Source organism: Stegostoma tigrinum, chromosome 14, assembly GCF_030684315.1.
Source record: "Stegostoma tigrinum isolate sSteTig4 chromosome 14, sSteTig4.hap1, whole genome shotgun sequence".
NCBI classification, from domain to species: domain Eukaryota; kingdom Metazoa; phylum Chordata; class Chondrichthyes; order Orectolobiformes; family Stegostomatidae; genus Stegostoma; species Stegostoma tigrinum.
The window spans coordinates 66,532,561-66,551,739 of record NC_081367.1 but is presented as its reverse complement, the minus strand read 5'-3'; the positions used below and the strand labels follow the sequence as shown (position 1 = coordinate 66,551,739).

The following is a 19,179-nucleotide window of genomic DNA, read 5'->3' as shown; positions in this document are numbered from 1 at the left end:
GAGTGGCCCTGGTGGAACCCAGACTGGGTATCACTGAGCAGGTTATTGCTGAGCAGGTGCTGTTTGATAGCGCTGTTACTGACAGCTTCCATCACTTTATTGATGATCAAGAGTAGACTGATGGGGCAGTAGTTGGCCGGGTGAATTTGTCCTGCTTTTTGTTTACAGGGCACAGTGAGGAAACTTTCCACATTGTCAGGTCAATGCCAGTTTTGTGACTGTACTGGAACAGTTCGGCTCGGGGAGCACAATTCTTTAGTACTGTTGTCAGAAATGTTGTCGGGGCCCATAGTCTTTGCTGCAGCCAGAGCCTCCAACCATTTCTTGATATCATGTGGAGTGAATCAAATAGGCTGAAGAGCGGTATGTACGACAATGTGATAACACAGTGTGGAGCTGGAGGAAAACAGCAGGCCAGCCAGCATTAGAGGAACAGGTTTTTTTTAAGAAAAGTAGCATTTATTTCAGCAAAATACAACATTCAATTATTTGAAGAAAATTCATTTTTTCGTATTATAAATGTAACTCAAAGCAATTATTGGAAAAGTTACACATATTTCTTGAAGAAATTTTCTACACACTAAAGTATTTCTATGAATTCAAGTGTGTACAGCCCATTATTTTTTGGTTTGAGTTGATATAGATTCTGGAGACTTCCCTCAATCTTGCTGAGCTGAGAATAAAATTTAACCTGCGATCTGATGAATTTGTGAAGGTGGGGAATTGATTCACAAGCCTCTGTTGCCATTACCAACACTGTAAAGTGAGCATCCAGCAACAGAGATATCCTGTTGATAACCTGGTTGATTGGTCTGCTGTGTTCCTCCAGCTCCACACTGTGTTAGCTCAGATTCCAGTGTTGGCAGTTCTTACTATCTCTGTGATGATGGAGTCCCTCTCTGGAGGAGGGTGAGATGAAACATCCACTCAACACTTCTGGCTGAAGATTGTGGCGAAAGCTCTAGCTTTACATTTTTCACTGATATACTGGGCTCTTCCCAGTCACTGTGGATGTGAAGCTTCCTCCTCCAGTGAGTTGTTTAGTTGTCCTCCACCATTCACAATTGGACTGCGGAGCTTAGGCCTGATACGTTGATTGTGGAATCACTTAGCTCTGTCTATACTGTCTGCAGAATGTTTCAACATTGTTTGTCTTGCTCTTATTTTTCCTCAACAGGCTTGTTTTATCCATGGTAATGCTAATCACATTTCTCCACAGTTCTCAGCCAAGTTGCTTGGAGAATGGATAAGCCCTTGTCTGAAGTCACCTCCCAGGAATTTCTGAAAACTTCAATGAGCGAGTTCAATGTCCATCACTACCTTGAAACATTAACTCTGTTTCTCTTTCCAGAGATACTTCCAGACTTGTCGAATTTCTCCAGCATTCTCTGTGTTTGTTCCTATCTATCGCTTTATGTTGTTTGGCGTGCAATTAGTCCTGTGTTGTATGTTCACCAGGTTGACATCTCATCTTTAGGTCTGCCTTGTGCTACTCCTAGCAATCTCTCCTGCACTCTCCATTATACCAAGATTGATAGACTGGCTTGAACATAATGGTAAACGGGGGATATGCTGGGCAATGTGGTGGCACATTGTGTTGAGTGCAATTTGCTGCTGTTGATACTGTACATCCCTACATTGATGCCCAACCTTGACCTCCCAGATGTGTTTAGCAGAGTGATAGCGATTCACAATGTGATGTAAGGTGTTACAAATGTGAAGACAGAACTTTATCTCCACAAGGACTTTGCATTGGTCATTCTTAGTGCTGTCAATACTGTCTTGGACAGATGCTTCTGCAGGAGAGAGATTTGTGAAGATGAGATCAAGTTTCCCATCTTGCTGGCTCCTTTACCACTTGACCTGCACTTGTCTTTTGTGAGTTGACCAACTTGGTCAACCTTGTCTTGACTGCTTGTCCTCTCTTAGTGACGGACCTTGAAATCCCTCATTGAAGTTTTCAGAAATTCCTGGGAGGCGACTTCGCACAAGGGCTTACCCATTCTCCAAGCAATTTGGCTTCGAGAACGTGGTTAGCATTACTATGAATCAAACAGATCTATTGAGGAAAAATAAGAGAGAGACAAACAATGTTAAAAAGACACAATTAAAGGCTTTGTTCCTTCATGCATGGAGCATTTGCAATAAAGTAGATGAACTAATTGTGCAGAAAGATGTAAATGGGCACAATATAAATGGGATGATGGTGACATGGCTGTAGGGTGACAAGGGGTAGGAACTGAATATCCCAGGGTATTCAGTATTTAGGGAGGACAGGCAAAAAGGAAAAGGTAGTGGAGTGGCATTGCTGGTTAAAGAGGAAATGAACATAATAGCAAGAAATGATATTAGCTCTAACAATGTGGAGTCTGTATGGATAGAGCGGAGAAAAACCAAGGGGCAAATAACATTCGTGGGTGTCATTTACAGACCCCCAAACTGCAGTGGTGGTGTTGGGAATGGCATTAAACAGGAAACTAGTGATGCATCTGATAAGGGAATATTGGTGATCACAGGTGATTTTAATCTGCACAAAGATTGGGCAAACCAAATTCGCCACAATGCCATTGAGGAGGAATTCCTGGAGTGTATATAGGATGGTTTTCGAGACTAATTTGTGGAGGATCCAACTAGAGAGCAGGCTATCTTAGACTGTGTAACGAGAAGGGAATCAGTGTCAATATAGCTGTGTGAGATCCCTTGGGGAAGAGATTACATAATTTTTTATCAAGATGAAGAGTGAGGTAGTTGATTTGGACACTAGGGAGATGATTCTTAATAAAGGAAACTATGTAGATATGAGGCTTGAGTTGGCCTTGATGGATTGGGGAGAGTTATTTAAAGGGAATGCAGGGATAGGCAATGACAAACATTCAAGGAACGCATGGGGAACTGCAACAACTGTTTATTCCTATCCAGCTCAAAAGCAAAATGGATAAGAGGACCAATCCATGGTTTAGAAAGATAATTAAAGATAGTATCTGATCCAAGGAAGAAGCATACAAATTGGCCAGGAAAAATAATATGTCTGGGGATTGGGAGCAGTTTAGAATTCAGCAAAGAATGACCAAGGGACTGATTAAGAAGGAGAAATTACAGTAAAAAAAAAGCAAGCTTGCAGGAACAAAGAACAAAGAAAGAACAAAGAAAATTACAGCACAGGTACAGGCCCTTCGGCCCTCCAAGCCTGTGCCGATCAAGATCCTCTGTCTAACCTGTCATCTATTTTCTAAGGGTCTGTGTCCATTTGCTCCCTGCCCATCCATGTACCTGTCCAAATGTATCTTTAAAGACGCTAACATGTCTGCGTCTACCCCCTCTGCTGACAATGCATTCCAGGCACCCACCACCCTCTGTGTAAAGAACTTTCCACGCATATCTCCCTTAAACTTTCCTCCTCTCACTTTGAACTCATGACCCCTAGTAACTGAGTCCCCCACTCTGGGAAAAAGCTTTTTGCTATCCACCCTGTCTATACCCCTCATGATTTTGTAGACCTCAATCAGGTCCCCCCTCAATCTCCGTCTTTCTAATGAAAATAATCTTAATCTACTCAACCTCTCTTCATAGCTAGCACCCTCCTTACCAGGCAACATCCTGGTGAACCTCCTCTGCACCCTCTCCAAAGCATCCACATCCTTTAGGTAATGTGGCGACCAGAACTGTACACAGTACTCCAAATGTGGCCGAACCAAAGTCCTATACAACTGCAACATGACCTGTCAACTCTTGTACTCCATACCCTGTCCGATGAATGAAAGCATGCCATATGCCTTCTTGACCACCCTATTCACCTTCAGGGAACAATGGACCTGAACCCCCAGATCTCTCTGTTCATCAATTTTCCCTAGGACTTTTCCATTTACTGTATAGTTCGCCCTTGAATTTGATCATCCAAAATGTATCACCTCGCATTTGCCCAGATTGAACTCCATCTGCCATTTATCTGCCCAACTCTCCAGCCTATCTATATTCTGCTGTAATCTCTGACAGTCCCCTTCACTATCTGCTACTCCACCAATCTTAGTGTCACCTGCAAACTTGCTGATCAGACCACCTACACCTTCCTCCAAATCATTTACATATATCACAAACAACAATGGTCCCAGCACAGATCCCTGTGGAACACCACTGGTCACAGGTCTCCAATTTGAGAAACTCCCTTCTACTAGTACTCTCTGTCTCCTGTTGCCTAGCCAGTTTATTTTTATCCATCTAGCTAGCACACCCTGGACCCCATGTAACTTCACTTTCTCCAACAGCCTGCCGTGGGGAACCTTATCAAACGCCTTACTGAAGTCCATGTATATGACATCTACAGCCTTTCCCTCATCAATCAACTTTGTCACGCCCTCAAAGAATTCTATTAAGTTGGTAAGACATGACCTTCCCTGCACAAAACCATGTTGCCTATCGCTGATAAGCTCATTTTCTTCCAAATGGGAATAGATCCTATCCCTCAGTATCTTCTCCAGTAGCTTCCCTACCACTGACGTCACGCTCACCGGTCAATAATTACCTGGATTATCCTTGCTGCCCTTCTTAAACAAGGGGTCATAAAGACTGACACTAAGAGTTTCTACAGGTATGTGAAAAGAGAGAGATTGGTGAAGACAAATATAGGTACCCCACAGACAGAAATGGGGGAATGTATAATAGGGGACAAAGAAATGGCTAAGCAACTGAACACGCACTTTGGTTCTGTCTTCACAAAAGAGGACACAAATCAGATACCAGAAATGTGGAGAATGCAAGATTTAGTGAGAGGGAAGAATTGAGGGAGATCAAAGTTAGTAGAGAAGTGGTGCTGGGAAAATTGTTGAGATTGAAGTCTTATAAATCCCTAGGGCCTGATAATCTGCATTCCAGAACACTTAAGGAAGTGGCTCTAGAAATAGTGGATGCATTGATGCAGTGGATCCTTCAGGATTATAGAAACTCTGGAACAGTCCCTGCAAATTGGAGGGTAGATAATGTCACTCCAATATTCAAAAAGAGAGGAATTATAGACCAGTAAGCCTATTGGTAGTAGGGAAAATTCTCGAATTCATTATCAATGGTTTTATAGTGAAGTATTTAGAAAGCCGTGGCAGGATCAAACAGAGTCAGCATGGTTTTATGCAGAGGAAATCATGCTTAAAAAATCTGTTGGTATGCTATGAAGATGTAACTAGTGAAGTTGACAAGGGGGAGGCAGTCAATGTGGTATATTTGGACTTTCAGCAAGCTTTTGACAAAGTCCTGCATAAGAGATTAATGCGCAAGATTAAAGCACATGGGATTGAGGGAAGTATATTGAGATGAATAGAAAACTGGTTGGCAGACAGGAAACAAAGAGTAGGAATTAATGGGTCCTTTTCAATTTGCAGGCAGTAAATTGTGGGGTACCGCAGGGATCGGTGTTGGGACCCCAGCTGTTCACAACATATATTAATGATTTGGATGAGGGAACTAAATGTAACATCTCCTAGTTTACAGTTGATATCAAGTTGGGTGGGAGGGTGAACTGTGATGAGGATGTAGAGATCTTTCAGCATGATCTGGACAGATTGGGTGAGGGACAAATCAATGGCAGATGCAATATAATTTGGATAAATGTGAGGTTATTCACTTTGGAAGCAAAAACAAGAAGGCAGATTACTACCTGAATAGCTGTAAATTGGGAGAGGGGAGTATGCAGCAGGACCCTTGTGCACCAGTTGCTGAAGGTAAGCATGCAGGTGCAGCAGGTGGTAAAGAAGGCAAATGGTATGTTGACCTTCATTGCGAGAGGTTTTGAGTACAGGAGCAGGGATGTGTTGTTGCAGTTATACAAGGCCTTGGTGAGACCACACCTAGAATATTGCGTGCAATTTTGGTCTCCTTTTCTGAGGAAGCATGCTCTTGCTCTCGAAGGAGTGCAGCAAAGATTTACCAGGCTGATTCTGGGGATGGAGGGGACTGGTGTATGAGGACAGGTTTACTGGGTTGGGATTGTTTTTGCTGGAGTTCAGACGAATGAGGGCAGGATCTCATACAGAGTTAAAAATTCTAACAGGATGGACAGGGAAGATGCAGGGAGGACATTCTGAGGATTCGGGGTAGACCATTTAGGACGGAGATGAGGAGACATTTCTTCACCCAAAAAGTGGTATGTCTGTGGAATTCATTACCACAGGAAGCAGCTGTTGCAAAAACATTGAATTTATTCAAGAAGTGCTTAGATGTAGCACTTGGGGTGAATGGGGTCAAAGATTATGATTTGACAGCAGGATTAGGCCATTGTGTTGGATGATCAGCCATGATCGTGAAGAATGGCAGAGCAGGCTCGATGGGCTGAACGGCCTCCTACTGCTCCTATCTTTTCTTTGTTTCCACATATCTATAATCAATGAACTCTGCTGTAAATATTTTCTTAAGTTCATGATATCAATGTTTCACTTAAGCAGCATGAGAGTCATATTTTCACGAGAACAATATCCCACTCTGTGATGTATTCACCTTTACAAAGGCATAACCCAGGAGGTGTACTTTATGATTCAAGCCTACTTTTAGCGTTTGCCTCTTTATTTATTTAACCTCTCTCCATCAAATACTTGTTAATGCAGTTTGTGGTTTTCTAAATCTTAGCCCATATGCCACAAAGAACCAGGCTCTTGTGAGACAGATATCTTAAAGTTGATTTATAACACTATTTACAAGGCTACAGTTTCAGAGATATACACACAGAGTGTAGGTCCCATTCTTACTAATCTTAATGTGCTTCACATATACGTAACTGAATGACTACACTGACTGCATGACACAGAGAGAGGGACTGGAAGTGAGGCAAGACCCTTCATTGCTGGACCTTGCATGTCCTGGTGCCATTCAACTGTCTTAAAGATACGGGCCTGTCTGATCTGAAATCCAAGTCTTAATACAATAGTGTTGAAACTGACACTTGCTTTGAGTGGTTAAAATTATTTATATACCTTCATCTGAATGTAACAGACTACTAACTACAATGAGTGTGATTTATTTCCATCTATACAAGAGACCTTACTGTGTACAATCAATTTTGCTACCTTGCTCTGCTTCAGTGAGTCACATTGCCTGGTTTCAGGCTAATTTTCCATCACTTCTGCCCTGTTTTACACACTTCTTGAAACCCTTTAATGCCTGACCAGTTCTAGCTATTAAAACTTCCTTTCTTAAAAAGAATTCTAACTTTTATCTGAACTGATTGTCCTAGAGCAGAATATATTGACCCAATTTTGACATTCATGTCATACAAACACCAGACCAAAACTATCTCCCACGAAAGAGAATCTAAGCAAGGCCTCTGTAATAATCGATGGCATGTACAATCACTGAATCCCCCATTATCAACATCCTGAGGTTACCAAAGCCTAGGCCATATGCACTGTAGCAGTTGAAGAAGACATTTCACTATCACCTTCTCCAGGATAATTAGGGGTGTCCACATTTTGTGCGTGAGTGAAAACAAAAAAACATTTTAGCTCATGCTGTTAGCAACAAGAATTATCTCTCAGGACAACTCTGCAACTTTCATTAGCTTCTGCCAGCATCACGATGAACAATTATCTTGAGGTACCTCCCTAACAGCACTCTGGGCGTGCCTACACCGCTAGAGCAGTTCACAAAAGCAGCTCACCACCACCTTCTTGAGTGCAATTAAGGACAGGTAGTAAATTTTGACCTTACTGGTGACGCGCACAACTATGGAGGAATTTTTAAAAAGCCACAGATACAATTATAGGAAACATTACACTAAATGGAATAGGAATTGTTTAATCTTATACTAGATTATACCACGTAAATTTATATGCCAGTTCTTAGGGAAAGACAGATGGCAATAGGATCGATCTTTGATGGGAATACTAAATCCCTGGATTTCTCAGAAGTGTTAGTCATATTTATCGGCTATCTGAGCTGGATCTTGAGTGTGGTATTCCATTTAAAAGTGGCAAAGTTTGCAAAGCGTAGAACATGTTTTTATGCAAATTGTAGAAAGATGTTTTAGTTTCATGATTCGCTGACTCTTACTCTTTCGGTGTAGCTGTCCGTTTTGTAGTCGATTGTCGGGGCAAAATAGCAGTCAGCAGTCACCAAACAAACAAAGCTCTTGACTCCTTCCCCTGCTGTCCACAGAATGTCAGACAGAGCTGCTGCCAGCGCATTTTCTTGCTCTTTAAGGCTCACTCCAAGCAGGCTACAAGAGAATGCAGGAACATGTAAGGCACCAGTTGTAATCACTCCAAATGTGACCAATGTTAGAGCCAGATGGCGGATGGTAACTAAAGGACTAACCGCTATATGGATGCTTTAGCACCTTGGATACAGATAACCTCAATCATTATTTGACCCAAGTTTACTTACATTGAGCTGGAGTTTACCAGCCCTCTGGAGGTGGATAGGTAGATGGGCAATGTTGGTGGCAGGCATTGGGCAGAAAGCCCAGCCACCTGTCACTGGGATGAGATATTCCCAATGGCAGGAATGCCTCAATGGGGTGGCCTTTCTCCCAGAAGAGAAGGGTGCCTAATTACAGCAGTTTATTCATCACTTCTTCCCCAGTTGGGAGAGGTTTCTTAAGCTTGGGATGGCTGCCAAGTCACTCCTTTTGGGCACTCAGCTGTTTTTGACGGCAGGGAAATGAATACAATTCCTGCTCCATTGCCAATAGATACCCATCCTTCTGTCACACAGTGGTGCAGGCCAGTCCTGCAGCTTTGATGCTGCCAAGAGGCCATTTGACTGGTTGTCAAGCACTGCCTACCAGTCCCTGGCACAAACCTAGCTTTCAAGGGCACCTCTACCTCCTGCAACCCCTTATCTCCTTGCTCTGATTCTAGCCACGTTCGCCAATTTAAGGGTGGACATATTTCTGGAGGCTTCATCGCATGACTTCTCACCTGCACCCCCCCAACAAAGAGTCATTTTATGTCCCCACCCTGTTTTTGATGCTTTTACCACCCAATAAACTAAAATGATCAATGAAAATGCAGAACAAATGAGCCTTCACTATAAGACTGTAAGAAAAGTGAATAGAAATAGACCATTCAGCCCATCAAGTCTGCTCTGCCATTCAATGACATCATGACCCTTGTTCCCATTAATGCCTCCTGGGGTCTTCCAAGGTCCAAGCATGGCCGTGACTTTCTTTACTGGATGTGAACAAACTCACTGAGCGGCTACACAGTCACTCAGCTAAATCATGGTTGATCAGATAATCCTTAACTGCACTTTCCTGCCTTTTCCTCATAACCCTTGATTCCCTTAGGGATCAAAAATCTACTTCTACCTTGAATATACTTAGTGATCCGGCATCCATAGCTCTCTACAGTAAAGAATTCTGCAGATTGACTAAGCTTTCTTTTTTTCCCTTCTGTGTTGCTCACGAGAGATTTATATTTAATCCTTGGGCTTGCACGTTAATGCAGGAGGGTTGGTGGTGTTAGTTCTAATATATTCCTGTTTGCGATGTACTCCCCTCGAACAGCCATTGCTCTAATGGTGCCCAAAGCAAAATACTGCAGACACTGGAAATCTGAAACAAACACAGAGAATACTGGAGAAATTCAGCAGATCTGCCAGTAGCTGTGGGGAGAGAAACAGAGTTAATGTCCAGTATGACACTTATTTCAGTCCCTGCTAAGTTTCTCCAGTGAGCTGCCCGCATGGTCCCTGCAGTCTTCCCTTGGGACTTAAGCAAAACCCCTTCCTCAGCTGGGATCAAAGCATCTCAAAACTCATTGAAAGCATCCAATAACATACCTAGGATCGAGGATTCAGGTGTGTCTTTCAGAGGGCTGTAGAGAGTAAGTCATTGAATAGATTCAAGGCAGAAGTCAATAGATTTCTGGAAGCTAATGACGTCAAGGGATGTGGAGATTGTGGGGATAAAGAGCTTCCAGACCACGATCTGTTTGAATAGGCAGAGCAGGCCTGATAAATCATAGAATCCCCACAGAGCAGAAGCAGGCCATTCAGCCCATTGAGTCCGCACAAACTCTGAAGAACGTCCAACAAATAACATTTCACAATTATTCTTAAACATTGACCTAATAAGTCAAGATGAGAGCTTTATTTTACCACTTAATATTCTGGCTTTCCAAGTCACTGTTTCGGGTGAACAGCAGGTACTTGAGAATATATGCTTGCACTGCCATCTGAATAGATCTGATGCCACCCTTCAAAGAGAATGAATAATTTTATCAAACATCAATATTATCAGCATTATTTTACACATTACAGTCCTACTAATCTCACTAAACATAATGTTAGCTGTTTCTGCTGGATGGTGAGTCTAGAATAGAGGGACATGGTCTCACAATGAGGAACAGGCCATTTGGGATTCAGACGCTTCACTCAGAAGGCAGCGACTTTTGGAAATTCTCCATCACTGAGGGCTGTGGAAAGTAAATCATTGCATAGATCCAAGGCAGAAGTCAATAGATTTCTGGAAACTAATGACATTAAGGGATGTGGAGATCGTGGGGCTAGATGGCTTCCAGACCACGATCTGTTTAAATGGGCAGAGCAGGCCTGGCGAATCATAGAATACCCACAGAGCAGAAGCAGGCCATTCAGCCCACTGAGTCCACACAACCTCTGAAGAGCATCCAAACAAGAACCAGCCCGTCCCTAAAACCCTGCATTTCCCCATGGCTAGTCCACCTGCACCTGCTAAACTGCACATCCCTGGACACTATGGGCAATTTAGCACGATCAATCCACCTAACCTGCACTTCTTTGGACTGTGGGAAGAAACTGAGTACTCAGAGGAAACAGACACAGACATGGAAATTCTGAAAAAAATTATTTCCTAAACAATGTGGAAGTTGACACTTGTCGAAATGAATTGTATTGATGCAATATATGGAAAGTGGTTGAGGGCAAAGGAAAAGGCTGCAATGTTAGATACAGATGAGAAAATATAGGAAGGAAATCAAAGGAACTAACTACGTCAGCACAGACTGGTTAAGCCATGGGATCTGTGGCACAATGGGAGTGTCTCTACTCTGAGCCAGGAGGCCTAGGTTCGTGTACCTCATGTTCCAGAGCGTAATAACATCCTTAAAAGAGGTTATTTGGACTGGTTGATCCAAGAGGTCCATTTCCATGCCCTCATATTATCCAAGATCAATTGAATCAGATTGCTGACCATGCCACATGCTATCCTGGCTTTCCTTTTTATTCATTCGCAGGATGAGAGCATTTATTGATCATCCAGAGGGCAATTGAGAGTCAGCCATAAAGCTGTGAGTCTGGAGTCACATGTAGTCCAGATCAGGTAAGGACAGCAGTTTCCTTCCCTAAAGGACATTAGCAAACCTCATGGATTTTTTCCTCAACGGTTTCATGGTCATCATTAAACTCGTAATTCCAGATTTGTGTTGAATTCAAATTATACCATCAGTCCTGGTGGGATTTGAACCCAGCTCCCCTGAATGTTATCTGGGTCGCTGGTTTAACTGTTTAGCAATTATACGATTAGGCCATCACCTTCCCTTAGATCCATATAAATCACTTTTTTACTTGTTCTAGTGACACTTAAAATTACAGCTGGGCCATTTAGGATGGAATTCACAATCGCTTTCCCACACATAGAAAAATGGAAGCGTGGAACTCTCTTCCCAATGTTTTTGTGATTGCTAAAGGACCATTGGAACTTTTAACACTGAGATAGACAGATTTTTATCAGCAAAGGATATGAAGGAATGCAGAGCAAAGGCACGTGACTCAAGGTAAAGATCATCAGTGCTCGGTAATTGAATGGTAGAACACGCTTGCAGAACTGAATGGTCTTCCATAGCATCTATGAATTAAGTAAAGTGGGAGTTGCCCTCACGAGCACTTCAGTTTGTTAGCTGAATTGATACAGCAGGCCCTGGGCAATGTTCCCCAAGTTATTATGATTCCAGGCAGGATACCCCCAAATGGTTAAATTCCCAGATGAGGGTTGAGGAACAGACTTTCCTTCTTAATTCACCTACCCTCTTGTTTGATCACAACAAGGTTGGTTCACAAAGGATCCCTACCCTTGTGGATACCATTCTCCCAGACCCAAATTAATTTGTCATAGAATCCCTGCAGTGTGGAAACAGGCCCTTCAGCCCAACAAGTCCACACAAACAGCACGGTGGCACAGCGGTTAGCACTGCAGCCTCACAGCGCCAGAGACCCGGGTTCAATTCCAGTGTCGGGCGACTGTCTGTGTGGAGTCTGCACGTTCTCCCCATGTTGCGTGGATTTCCTCCGAGTGCTCCGGTTTCCTCTCACAGTCCAAAGAAGTGCAGGTTAGGTGGATTGGCCATCCTAAATTGCCCATAGTGTTCGGCAAGTGTAGATTAGGTGGGTTATAGGGGGAATGCTCTGAGGTTTGGTGTGGACTTGTTGGGCCAAAGGGCCTGTTTCCACACTGTAGGGATTCCAATTCAAACCCTCAGAGCACCCATCCAAACTCATCTGCCCTATACCCCACCTAATGTACAAACCTCTGAACACAACAGACAATTTAGCATGGCCACTCCACCTAGACTGCACATCTTTGGACTATGGGAGAAAACCAGACCACCTGAAAGAAACCCAAGCAGACACAGGGAGAATGTACAAACTCCACACAGACAGTGGTCCGAGGGTAGAATTGAACCCAGGATCCCTGGCGCTGTGAGTCAGCAGTGCTAGCCACTGAGCCACTGTGCCACCTTCTTTTGTTGCTGTTCCTGATTTTAAATTCAAGTTTCTAAACCGAACGAATCAAGCCAAGCATCCTTGAGGGAACAGAAAGAGTGAGTTTTCCAGTTATTAAGCAGGAGGAGAAATAATAACAAACTTACACACAGATTAGAAGTTAAACGTGAGTCCAAAGAAAAGATAAATGTCAGAGATAGTAAATTTGCAGATGACATCAAAAGTGGTGGCATGGTAGACAGTGAAGAAGATTTTCCAAGATTACAAAAGAATCTTGATCAAATGGGTCAATGGGCTAAAAAAATGGCAAATAGAGTTCAATCTGGATAAATGCAAGGTGTTGCATTTTGATAAAACAAACGGGAGTAGGACTTATATAATTTATGGTAGGGCCTTGGATGATGTTGTAGAACAAAGAGACCTAGGGCCGTAATTCTTTGAAGTTTGCATCACATATTGACAGGGTGGTTAAAAAGATGTTCAGCAATCTTGCCTTCATTGCTCAGACCTTTGAGTATAGGAATTGGGAAGTCATATTGATGTTGTACAGGACATTGGTGAGGCCTCTTCTGGAATACTGTGTCCAGTTCTTGTCACCCAGTTATAGGAAGGATGTTATTAAGCTGGAGAGAGTTGAGAAGAGATTTACCAGGATGTTGCTGGTTATGGAAGGTTTGAGTTCTGAAGTAAGGCTGACTAGGCTGGGCCTTTTTTCACTGGAGTGTAGGAGGTTTAGATGTGACATTATAGAGATTTACAAAATTATGTGGGATATAGATAGCGTTAATAGGGTAGGTGTCTTTTTCCTAGGATGAGGATTTCAAGACAAGGGGGGTGTTCATTTTTAAGGTGAGAGGAAAGAGATTTAATAAAGACCTGGGGGCAATTTTTTCACACAGAGGGTCGTTTGAGTGTGGAATGAGCTTTCTGAGGAAGTGGTACAATTACAGCGTTTAAAAGACATTTGGAAAGTACATGAATAGGAAAGGTTTGGAGGATATGCGCCAGGAGCAGACAGGTAGGACTAGTTTGGGATTATGTTCAGCTTGGACTGGTTGGGCTGAAGACTCAGTGACCCTGTAAAGAGTTCAGTCCCACTGGGCTGTTTCTGAAAAGTAAATAGTGGAACATTAACAGTTGATCTCAGGATTATTAGCTTTGCAGGTTATTCAAAATCCTGAATCACTTTGACTGTGGTTAGTTGGCAGTGCTCAGAGAGAGTACTCCTTAGTCCTGTTTCCTTCTAGTGCTTAGAATAAGGGAATGCTTTTACCTTCAACGTTAGGGTGAATAGTGACATTCATGCACACTAGTGCTTGAACCCAGGCTCATATACCTGGCACCTTAGTTCACTGGCACGCATGAGCACCTCAGCTCACTCACACACCTTTGAAAACTAGTCCACGTAGACCAGACTTGCACACCCTTTTCAACCCCGGATCTTGAGTATCCTTGAAACAGTAATGTCTTTCACCTAGACTGTGGTCTTTTCTCCCATTATGGTCAGTCTGCCCAGGAGATTACATCCCTATGAAGCTTCATCAGGTGTGAAATTCCAGGGTCTGTGTGTCCAAAGAGTCACTGAATTTATATTTGTGGTTACTCTGGTTGTATCAGTCCTCTTTAAGGAATAAATGTTGGAATTTAAGAGTTTGATTTGTCCATAAGCTGTCAGGGTATAGGATCTGTGGTCATGACAGATTGTAAATCTGGCATTCTGAATGAATTGAAATGAAAATCAAATAAGTTCCTATGATGGCAACCAAGCCATAACATAAATTAACACTCCAGCATGAAGTTGAACATTTACCTACAGAGATGGTGGCATAGCAGTAATGTCACTGGTTTAGCATCTAGAAGCCCAGGCTAATTATTTGGGGCATGGGGTTTGAATCCTACCATTGATGCTGGTGTTGTTTAAGTTGTTTAAGTTGATGACAGTTCTTGAGTTGAAAGCTAGGGCTGAGTCTGATGTCACTCTTTTGGGCAAAGAGCGAGCTCTATTGATTTTATTTTAGAGGGGTTTTTTATCGGGGGAGGTCCAGTGATATTTCTCATTGTATTTTACCAAACTCATTGACTACCTGTACGCCCGATGCAGTCCCTGATTCTAGCCACATGCTTTCATGCATCATTCCTGGAACAACTCACCATTTGCCAGATAGCCTCTGAGAAAGCAGCATCCTTTGCATCTGTGCCATCTTTAAAATGCCATGGTGCACTCAGCCTTTCATTGGCACGCAGCATTGCCCCTCACCAACAACATAATGGCACAGCAGTCACCAAGCCACACAGGTCATGGTGTATATTCAGCTTTGTTGGCACTTCCCTTGGACCTACAACCCCAACCTCACACCCTTATTGCTGTTTAACCTCCAGGCCACACAGTTTATCTGTCCATAGCTACATCTTAGTGTGACCTTGTAGAGATGGCATCAGTCACTGTCCTGATAGATTTGTGAGAGTCTAACTGAGAGATCCGCGCAGTTACCCATCTCTGGAAGGAGTGAGTTATATAAAACCTCAAACGACAGTGACCTTCATAGCAACTGGAAGAGAATGGTCCCCCTCTCCTGCAGGATTCAGGTCAATACAGCCCTGAATCATCACTGTGCCTTCCATATCCCCAGCAAACGGAGAATGGGCTTAAAATGTTCTTGCTGCAGACCCCACGTGTCCTGAGGAGGCCTGTGGTTTTGTCTCCCTCCAGAGCACCACATCCTTGACATCTTGTTGCTGGGACTGCTGTCAGCTTTGCTCCTCCTACATCCACCTTTGGCTTCTTACCAAGACCCATTTGGCTAGTAACAGCCCTCCAGTATCTGCCTGGTCATCAGGTACATTCTCCGAGCCGCTCGAACATGACAGAGACAGGTCAGTGGGCAGGCTGAGGGACTATGCTGGACTGTGTCTGTGAATAATGGTAATGGGGCCCGTTGACCCAACAGCGCCCCCTCCCCACCCTGTCTGGACAGAGGGCTAAACCCCACCTGGTTTCTAATATGGCTGTTTGGTACAACACAAGTGCCTTGTGTTTGCCACGCAGGCAGCTGGCATGTTGAGGGAGTTGGGGGGAGTTAAGTTGACATTTTGGAGTGCTGTTCATAAAGATGCCCAACGGCGAGTAAGACAAGTGACCTGTTTGCGAGTCAGTGTGAAAGAGCACAACATCAATAAGGCAGCACTAATACCCATTGCCTCTGTTAACCTGCTAACAGGAATGGAACACCATGACGAGGTAAGGCATGGAGGTTGCAAGCAGGCAGGTAGGTGCTATGCAAGTGATGCTAGGAGGGTACTTGTCATCACTGAGATGCAGTCTGTTCCAAACCACATATTGGTTGTCTGCTCCTGTTTTCAAAGTGTTCTTACAGCTGCCTTTTTTGTTAATTCATTCACGGGATGTGGGTGCCTCAATAAGCCAGCATTTGTTGTCCATCCCTAACTGCCCCGAGGGCTCAGACTTAACCACATTGCTGTGGGTCTGCAGTCACATGTAAGCCAGACTAGGTAAGGATGGCAATTCCTGAGATGGGATTTTCCAACAACCAACAATGATTTTCTTGTCATCTTTAGATGTTTAATTCCAGATTCTTTATTGAAAAAAAGTCAAAGTCTACCATGTGCCAGGATTTCAACCCAGGTCCCCTGAAAATAGCTGAGGTTCTGGATTAATAGCCTAGCAATAGTACCACTAGGCCATTGGCTCCTTGGTACCCTGCAAGAGAAGCAGCCTGCAAATGGATTGGAAAGGTGCCATGATGGTTGTAAGGGCTGACAGTTGTCAAATGCCAATGTCTCTGGACAAGGTGGGTGTTCACGGTTGGTATCTGAGGATCACCCCTCGATTAATGCCAATTAGTGCTGGAAAACAGGAAGGCCACTCACAGCTGAGTCACCAGATACCCACTCAGAGTTCCATGATGAGATTTCTCAATGTCCAGCTTGTTTAGGGTGCATTTGGATAAGATGTTTAAAGAGCTAAAAACCCTCTGAATGGGCAACTGCCACTGTTTAGTGAGCAGTTTGCCTCACAGCTTGGCTTCGTATAAAAGATGAGGCAAATTGTTCCCAATGTCAAGACAGGCCTCGCCAGATTTCTCGTGCAATTCTACTGTAAGTCTCACCATAGCCTACGTTGCCTACAAGATTCTGCCATGGGTCTCAAAAGTGCTGAACACAAAATTCTCAATGATCGTCATAAAAATCTTTCATTTAGGGAGGGAAATCTGACATGCTTAGCTGGTCTGGCCTACATGTGACTCCAGACCCACAGCAAGGTTGTGGCCTCTTAACTGCCCTCTAAAATAGCCTATCAAGCTGCTCAGTTCAAAGGCATTTAGGGATGGGGTAAACAACTGTGGGGCATGAGAGTGACACACAAATTCCATGTCAGACTCCTTTGTTTTAAATTGTGGATGGTAGTCTAGGTTTATGGCTTTAGACATGGAGATGGGTTTCTTTGTGTGGAGGCTCATGGACAACTCAATAAAACCAAAAGACTTTGTACAATTTTACTCACCCTCTCTGCCTGCAGCGCATATGCCAGATCTGAATAGGGATCTCGGAATTTAAAGTGGGATTTCTTCCATTCGTAATTGAAAACTTGAAATGCTGTCCCAAACAGAGCCTTCCGCAGCGCCTGTGTTGAAATGAAACCGCAAGTCATAACACAGCAGAGATTCATTTTATACCTGGGGCCTGGATTTTCACTCTTAGGTCCCAAGTAAAGATTTTAGGTGATTCTCAACTTTGAAAATGTGACCTGGGTAAATTGTGAATTCGTGTTTAGGACAGGTTGTGTTATCTGGGAGTTATTATGAGGTGCTGTGTTGAACTGGCAGGTTTGGCTGACACCTTTGGTGCTCTGGCACTGTGGCAAAGTTCAAAAGAAAAACACTTTGAAACCTGAAACTGTGCTCCGGCCCTCACCTCTTGTGCCCCCTCACCATCCACACAATCCCTATGTTGCTTCCCTGTCAAACCATGCCACATCATGTGCCCAACCAAACTTCATGGCCCTCATATCCTACATTCCAACCTATGCTCTTCAACTTATCCCCTGGGCCTTCATGCCCTCTATGTCAAAGTATGCCCCTCTACCTATCCCTGTGGCTCTATAGCCTGCTGCCAACTTTGTGCCAACTCCATTTTTGCAGCAGCAGCCGAACCCTAACTGTAACCCTAACCCTAACCTAACCCAAACCCTAACCCTCACCCTAACCCTAACCCTAACCCTAACCCTATCACGGTGAGAGCGAGGACCGGGGGCTGCTGGGAAGGTAAGTTCTTCATTTTGGCAGCTGAGCTGAGTGGGAGCAGTGAAACTGCACCCTGGGAAGGTGAGTCAACTGATATATTTGGGCAGTGGCTAAGCCCGAGACACTACACATGTAGTGCCTCCCACCCACCCTCCTCCTCTGAAAAGACTCTGTAGTGTGTTGATAAGGTAAGGTTTTTCTTTTTTGTATTGTGTGTTGGTAAGTAGAGTGATTTGGTAAAAATGTTTTCATTTCCTTTATCTATTATTTGATATTATAGTAGGACTAAGCTAAGCTTAGGAGTAAAAATGGCAGGAGACCCCAAACCCGTGTTGTGCTTCTCTTCCTCAATGTGGGAGCTCAGGGACGCGGCTGATATCATACAGGTAGTGTGTCCAACTGCAGCTCTTGTTAGACCGCATGACGGCTCTGGAGCTGCTGATGGACTCACTTTGGCGCATCCTCGATGCTGAGCAAGTTGTGGATAGCATGTTCAGCAAATTGGTCATACCGCAGATTAGGATCGCTGAGGGAGAAAGGGAATGGGTGACCAAAATGCAGAGAAAGAGCAGGAAGGCAGTGCAGGTGTCCCCACAGTCATCTCCCTCCAAAACAGGTATACTGTTTTGGATACTGCTGGGGGAGATGGCTTACCAGGGGAAGGCAGCAGCAGCCAGGTTCATGTCACCGTGGCTGGCTCTGCTGTACAGAAGGGTGGGAAAAATAGTAGAAGGGCTATAGTCATAGGGGATTCGATTGTAAGGGGAGTAGATAGGCTGTTCTGTGGTTGAAAATGAGACTTCCAAATGGCGCACGGGTCGGGGATGTCTCCAATCAACTGCAGGACATTCTGAAGGGGGAGGGTGAACAGCCAGCTGTTATGGTGCGTATAGGCACCAATAATATAGGTAATAAATGAGGTGAGGTCCTGCAAACAGAATTTAGGGAGTTAGGAGCCAAGTTAAAAAGTAGGACCTCAAAGACAGTAATCTCAGGATTGCTACCAGTGCCACATGCTAGTCAGAGTAGAAATGAAAGAATAGGCAGGATAAATGAGTGGCTTGAGAGATGGTGCAGGAGGGAGGGGCTCAGATTTTTGGGACAATGGGACTGGTTCTTGGCGAGATGGGACTATTACAAATCGAACAGTGTACACCTGGGCAGGACTGGAACCAATGTCCTAAGGGGTGCTTTTGCTAATGCTTTTGGGGAGGGTTTAAACTAATGTGGCAGGGGAATG

General features: G+C 43.9%; 1 protein-coding gene across 1 annotated transcript in view; it reads right to left on the bottom strand.

The window, feature by feature from the left end:
- Positions 1–19,179, bottom strand: part of mindy4b (MINDY family member 4B) — an 88,723-nt gene that overhangs the window by 18,310 nt on the left and 51,234 nt on the right. Inside the window, exons 5-7 of the mRNA XM_048542815.1 lie at positions 17,201–17,320; positions 10,078–10,175; positions 8,029–8,194 (exon numbers count right to left, since the gene is read on the bottom strand). Coding sequence (XP_048398772.1) covers positions 8,029–8,194; positions 10,078–10,175; positions 17,201–17,320 — 384 coding nt within the window. The remainder of the gene's footprint in view (positions 1–8,028; positions 8,195–10,077; positions 10,176–17,200; positions 17,321–19,179) is intronic.